Genomic DNA, 6,698 nt, shown 5'->3' with positions numbered 1-6,698 from the left:
GGCCCGTGGGATACCTCAGTGCAGGGAGGCAAGGGGCCGCCCCCCCCAGAGAGCCCCCCAAGGCACCCTTGGAACAGCCAGGGACGGCCAGCTTCCCCCAACTAAAACTTCGCCAGGCACGGGCTGTGGAAGGGGCAGGGCTCAGGCGGGGCCTGCAGGGAAGTGGGTGGCCAGAGGAGGCACAGCCACTCTCCAGACCAGCGTCCATGCCGTCACCTGTGGCAGGTGCGGTGGCTCCAGGTTCCCACGCTCTCCTGCGGGAGGCGGGCACAGACCATGGCTCTGGAGCACTCGGGTGTCGGGGGCGGGGGACTCGCGTGACTGCTAGCTCCTCGAAACAATAGCAGAGAGAGGGGGGTGGCAGTGACCCCAGAGCAGGAGGCGCTGTGTGCCCGGGACGCGGTCCCACTGGCGGGGCCCTGTGGTCGAGCGCGAGACTCAGGCCAGGCTGGCCAAGTGGACGGTGCGGGTGGCCTGGGGCGTCTGCGCCTCTGGCCTTGTTCTCGGCACCCACTTCACGGGGTCGTGTGGAGGGAGGGGACGCGGAGCGGACGAGCTCTGAATGGTCTTCTGGGAGCCCTCCTACCGATGCGCCGCTGCACACTCGCACACGCACGTGAGTGTGCACACACGCCCGCCGCCGTCTCAGGACCGGAGAGCACCACGCGCACTGCTCCACTCGCACACGCACGCGAGTGTGCACACACGCCCGCCACCGTCTCAGGACCGGAGCGCGCCACGCGCCTGCTCCCGCCTCTTCATCTAGCGTCGGTCCCTGCAGCGGAGGCCGAGGCGGCCAGGCAGGCGCAGTGGGTCCCCGTGCTTCCGGACGGCAGTGCCCTCTGCAGACAGCCCACCCCCTCCAGACGGGACCCGCATCTCCACGTGAGCCCCGCATTCCCGGGGGAGGGCGGCAGGGGCGGCGGACTGGGCGCGTGTGCCACAGGCGGCGCACTGTGAACGCGCCTGACGGGACCGTCCTGAGTCCCCGAAACTGGCCGCCAGCGCCACCCCCAGGAGGCCCTCACGGCAATGCGAGGCCTCGGCACACGCGCACGCACACAGGCGTACAAACACACGGGCACACACGGAAATGCACACTCATGCACACACAAACATGGCACACGAGCATGCACAAGGCACGCACGCACACACGCACACACGCACGTGCACCGGGAGACAGAGCAGCCCTTTGGGGCCGCGGCCTCTTCCACCCACCTGAGCGTCCGGTCTGAGCTGGAGCCGCTCTTGGCAGGGTCTCCTGTCGGCGGCTGCTGCTTCTCGTGAGACTTGGCTAGCTTCTCAGCAGCAGCAATGGGACACCCAGACAAACTAGAGGAAGGACAAGGGGACAGCTGAGCCCTCTCCTCCAGGCCCTGCCAGCCCAGGCCAGGACACTGGGAGCAGCAGCCCTGAGGAGCCTGCGGCTCCCGCGCTGGGTCCCTCTCCCGCTCTGCGGGCCTCGAAGTGCCAGTTGCTCAGGCAGCGTGCGTCTGGGGAAACCCTTCGACGACGGCACCCGAGGGTGAAGCGCGCTCGGCCGGCCCAGAGCACCACACGGAGGCTCCTCGAGAGCTCGGGCGACGGGCCGCCCCTCCCTCCTGTCTCCTCACCGCCCGCCCAGCTGCCTTCGGGACTGGCTCTGGCTCGCAGCCCGTCGGTCAGCTCAGAGAAACCCTGAGCCTCGCGGGCCACGACCAGGGCATGACCCCAGAGGGCAGGGACTGCCCGGGTCGCACCAGGGGCTCGCAATCTGAGACATCACGGTGCGGCCCCGCCTGTCGGCACTCAGTGACCACGCTGGGTCTGCAGAGGTGACGGTCACAGCAGCGCCCAGGAACCCAGCCTGTTCTCACAGAGTGACCTCGGCGCCTCTGGCAGCCCCTTCACTGGGCGCGTGCCTGCTGGAGCCGGGGTGCGTCCCCTCTCGGCCTCGGCCACCGTGGGCTCAGGAGCAGGGAGACGAGTGCACCAGAAACCTCGCTGCTCCCAGGTCCCCGTGCCCCACAGGGTGGCCCGGAGCCCGGTCGGCCCGCAGTGGCTTCCGCACAGTGGCGGGGCCGTCTCACTGGCCGTCACCGTGGCAGGAGGCCTCTCTGCCCCCACCCTCGCTGCGCCCACTCCCACTCACAGGGGCGCCGGTGGTCACACCTCCAGGTGCCGCTCTGACCCCCAGAAGCGGTTGGCCCTGACCTCACGCCAGCCTCGAGGGGCGGCACAGGGGACGCGGCAGGCCCAGCCCAGCCCAAGTACCTTCGGTGCGTGTTGCGGTTGCTGTTCACGTGGCCTTGGCCCGTACAGCCCGGAGTCGGGCACCTGAGCACATTCTCGTGCATGGCCAGGACTGCGGAGAACCAGGGAGCGGCGGTGAGCCAGGCAGGACGTGGCGGCCCCCCCAAAGGCTACAGCTTGCAGCGGCGGCTCAGAGCTGCTCCATCCCCCAGTCCCCAGCCTGGCGAGGCCCAACCCCTCCCACGGAGGACCACTGCCTCCTGGGGCAGAGACCAGCTCAGCGCTATAGCCACCAGCCGGTCTGTGACTCATCCCTGTGAGTTTAGCGTCCACCATCACTGCCTCCAGCCAGGATGACGGACGTGCTTTCTCCTGAGCACCCCCAACCTGGCCCTGACCCAGGCCGCCATCTCGAGGTAAATGACTGGGCACACTCCATGTCTCCAGCCTTGTAGGGCCAAGACCGGGCATCTGGAGCATGCCAACCCAAAGGGACAGGACCCTGCGTGGCCGCGCCCGCACGGGGCACCATCCAAGCACCAGGGACCGCCTGTGCTACTCACTCTCCGGAGGGATCCTGTCCTTGTGGGGGCAGCCGGACAGGCTACGGTGGTGAGGGTACAGCCCGGTCACGTGGCCCGTGCCATCACAGCCCGGTGTCGGACACTTGATCTCCCGTTTCTCAGCTCTCGAGGGATCTAAAACACAAGCCACACGCCTCAGAGGCCAGGAAGCCGGTGGGGGGGCGGGGAGCAGGTGGACCGACAGCTCCGACTCCCTCTCTCCGGCCACCCAGACAGGAGAATGGCCAGACTGCCCCGAAGCCTGGGGGGTCCAGGGCCTGGACCATGGAGTGGCCCTGGAAAAGCTGGCGTCTGCCCAGGCAGCTCAGCAGAGCGCTGCATACACAGCCCACGTGCGCTGGCGCCCGCTCCCTCGCCCACTGGCTTCCACGTGGAGGCCAGGGCCCCCAGCCCGAGGTCCAGCCTCCACACAGAGCTGGAGGTGGAGGCGTGTGACAAGGGCCCCATCAGGTCGTGTCCTCTGGATCTGACAAAATGAGGACAAATAGGTAACTTACCCTAAGCCGTGTGACTAATAAACGCCTTGGTAGAATTTTAAGCTCAAATCTCAGTTACTGGCCTCACCCAGCCCACAGCGGTCACTGGTGAGTATGGGGCCCAGAAGTCACAGAGCCGCCCTCACAGGGAGGGCAGGGCCCCGAGGGGCCGACAGATCCCCCCAGGGTCTGCTTCCTGAGCTGACTCCGTCCAGGCCTCTGTCCAGGGCGCCCGCCATGTCCTCAGGCCCGTGCACTCCCAGCTGGACCACCTGCATCGCCCTGCGGCTCTGCTCCCTGGGTCCGTGCATGCTGCGTCCGGCCCCCTGATGTCTACCCCACAGGGATGAGTCACCGAGCACCTGGCCTGGGGCTGTCACTTTGTCTGTGCCATGGTGTCCCTGTTCATGCACCTCTCCAGCAGAGTCCCACTGTCTGTGGGCACCAAGCCTGCCCCTAAACTGACACCCTACACGGGCCCCAAAGCCATGCCCGAGGCCGTATCACCTTCTCCTTGTGTCCATGGCCCCTAAAGGCCTGAGCCTGAGCCCGTGCTGACCAGAATATGTGACCCCAAATAGCTGTCCCTCGAGCCTGTGCCACCCCGAAAGGGCTCCCCCTCGACAGCTGCCCTCCAGGGTGCAGGGACAATCCCAGCTGCGTCCCCCGGCCGTGCCCCTGAACACCTGCTTCTAAGCTGCTCTCATGTGCGTGACATTCCCAGAGATTCTGGCCCCGCGTCTCAGCCAGCAGGAGGTGCCCAGAGCTACAGTGCGCTCAAGTCCCTCCACGGCCCAGGTGTGTCCCACAGGCTGTGGCGGAGCCGCTGGGGCCAGCTCTGTCCTTCCCGCCCCCTCCTCCCACCTGGAGCCTCAGCGTGTTTCTCTCCAGAAATGGGCCCCGCGTGAGCCCATTTCTGCAGGTCCAATGGCCACGGTCAGTGGTCATGTGCGTATTCGTCCCTCATCTCATCCGTCCACCACCGCAGACCTTCCTCCAGCCACATCTCCCCCGGGGCCTGCCTCCCCACGCCTGGGCCGTCTGCTCATGCCTGGGTGAGGACGGGAGGTGGCCAGCGCCCAGCCTACCTTTGCCGCAGCAGGTCCTCGGCGGGGCCTCCAGGGGCCGGGCCCCCTTCGCCGGCTCGCCCGGGCTCGGCTGGCCCTGCTCGGCCTTCAGGGCGATGGCCTGCTCCAGGAGGCCCAGGTTCCCGCGGGTCATCACGTCGTACATCTCCGACGCGTCCGTGACCGCAGACTTCTGCGAGCGTGAGTCCTCGTCCCGGCCGTCGTCCGAGCGCACCTCCACGAGGACGGAGTACGCGGGCTCGGGGCTGGCGGGCTCGGGGGCCCGCGGGGCGGGAGCACAGGGGGCAGCGTCCTCACAGATCACGTCGGGAGCAGCGTCCTCGTCCTCGTCCTCATCTGCGTCCTCGTCTGCGTCCTCGTCCTCGTCCTCGTCCTCGTCCTCAGCCCCGTCTGCGTCACCCAGGGTGACTCTTGGCTTGCTGGACTCCTCGCTGCTCATACCCTCCAGGGAGCGTTCGCTGGTGACCTCGATGACTTCCTCTGCTTCTTCCGGCTGGAGAAAGACGTCCTTGTCCCCTTCGTCACTGGTAGCCCCTTCTTCAGGCTCATCCCGCAGCAAGTGCACCACACCAGGGCCTCGTCTGGCCCCTTGGCCCGAGTCCTCCCTGACCAGGGCCTCTTCGGCCACCTGGCCCAAGTTCAGGAGGGACGTGGCGATGAGCTCCTGGTAGCCTCTGGAGGGGCCTGCCGGGCTGCTGATGGGGCCAGAGGCCGCACGAGAGGTAACGGGGCTCCGTCCTACATGAGACCAGAGACGCCACGTGGGATGGATCCGGGGAGGGGGCAGTCAGGCCCTGGTGCCCCCCACCCTGCCCAGCCAGGTCTGAGGTGACACTGAACTTCTGCCACTGCCTTCCCAAAGCCATGGTGTGAACTTTCTCAAGTCAGGTCAACATGCGTTTCGTGAGATGAAGCTCAAATACATCAGATTTTAAGAATTGCTTCAAAATTGAAAACCAGTAAACAAACTTATGTTTCTAAAGGGCCCAAGTTTGTACTTCAGCCACCATGACAGAGGCACAGGGCAGCCCAGCACACGCAGGCCAGCGAGGTCGTCCGCACATGCTCAGACACTCAAGCCCCCCGCACCCCGCAGGAGGCAGGCGAGCCGGCCCTCTTCTCCCGGACTCCAGGACACTGGCGTGCAGACCCTCCCTGGACTGGCTCCAAAACAAAATAAAAATGCACCTCAGACCCTGCAAGGGTGGGAGACAGCGGCAGCCTGAGGTTTTGGGCGGTCCGGGCCTCAGACCTTCACACTGGCCTTTGCCGAGGGCTGGGGCCTCAACCTGGCCACCCCGGTGGGCCCCACAGGGCAGAAGTTTCCCACAGAGACCCTCGGTCGCCCTCCCGTCTTGCTCTGTGGGTGCCAAGCAGCCCCCTCACCCTGGCCCCCGGGGGCTCTTCCCGAGGGCCAGACGCACACCCCGCGTGTCCGCCCGCCTCCCACACAGACCCCCGTCCACAGGCCCCCTGCCCAGGAAGTCCCGGCCAGGGTCAGGACAAGACGTCACTTGTTCTCGGGAAGGGCTTTCTTGGCAGGTGGGCTGTCCCTGCCCACAGGCAGCGATTCACCAGGGACACACTCAGTGCCTTTGTTTGGGGAAGAGAGAGCCACAAAGCACCTTCAGCTGGCTCAGCGCGATGAATCTCGTCCTGTCCTGACATCTCGGCGTCGTCCTCCTCCAGAGTGGCTTCCGATTCACCCGAAACAGAGGCGTCCTTCACCGCGGCGTCCTCACTGCCATCGCTGTCCACGCTGTAGCCCTCATCAAGAGCCAGCTTCAGGGGCTGAGACTTCCGCTTGGGCGCCAGGTGCTGGGCCTCGGTGCTGTCCAGCTTCCTCTTCTTGGCCAGAGGGCAGCTCTGCAAACTGGGTGGAGGAGACCGGGGCCAGGGGCCACCCCGTCAGTACGCCCGGGTCCCCTCCCGCCCTGCGCCCGCGCCCGCCTTTGCGTCTCGTCGCCATCCCACAGCTGGATGCCCCAGACCCCCTGCTGGGTACGAGACTTTACACCCACCACCCACGCAAGAAGCTCCCAACACGCTTCCAATTGCATTTCCTACTTCTCAAATCTGACCTCGGCAGGACCCCAGAGCCATGCCCGAGTGCGGGCGCCTGGCCGGGGGCTCTGCAGGTCCTCGGAATGGCTACCACAGTGGGGTAACTGAGGGCCCGCTGACCCCCCAGATGACGACCAGGTGGCAGGACACCCAGGTCACCCTATTGTGCACATGATCTGCTCTGGGGTCCCCGCCGTGCCGCCTCCCTCCCACGGCCACACACGCACGCACACACACACACACTCACACACACA

The 6,698-nt window shown here is 66.5% G+C and overlaps 1 protein-coding gene across 1 annotated transcript in view; it reads right to left on the bottom strand.

Annotated features, from left to right (window-relative positions):
* MYT1 (myelin transcription factor 1) overlaps positions 1-6,698 on the bottom strand; it is a 49,481-nt gene that overhangs the window by 19,926 nt on the left and 22,857 nt on the right. The window contains exons 6-11 of the mRNA XM_039864918.1: positions 6,006-6,253; positions 4,381-5,118; positions 2,796-2,930; positions 2,254-2,344; positions 1,219-1,332; positions 199-254 (exon numbers count right to left, since the gene is read on the bottom strand). Coding sequence (XP_039720852.1) covers positions 199-254; positions 1,219-1,332; positions 2,254-2,344; positions 2,796-2,930; positions 4,381-5,118; positions 6,006-6,253 — 1,382 coding nt within the window. The remainder of the gene's footprint in view (positions 1-198; positions 255-1,218; positions 1,333-2,253; positions 2,345-2,795; positions 2,931-4,380; positions 5,119-6,005; positions 6,254-6,698) is intronic.

The sequence above is a fragment of the Pteropus medius genome, unplaced genomic scaffold (assembly GCF_902729225.1).
Source record: "Pteropus medius unplaced genomic scaffold, Ma_sr-lr_union100, whole genome shotgun sequence".
NCBI lineage: Eukaryota > Metazoa > Chordata > Mammalia > Chiroptera > Pteropodidae > Pteropus > Pteropus medius.
The sequence above is the reverse complement of the archived record's forward strand: the minus strand, read 5'-3'. Positions and strand labels throughout refer to the sequence as shown.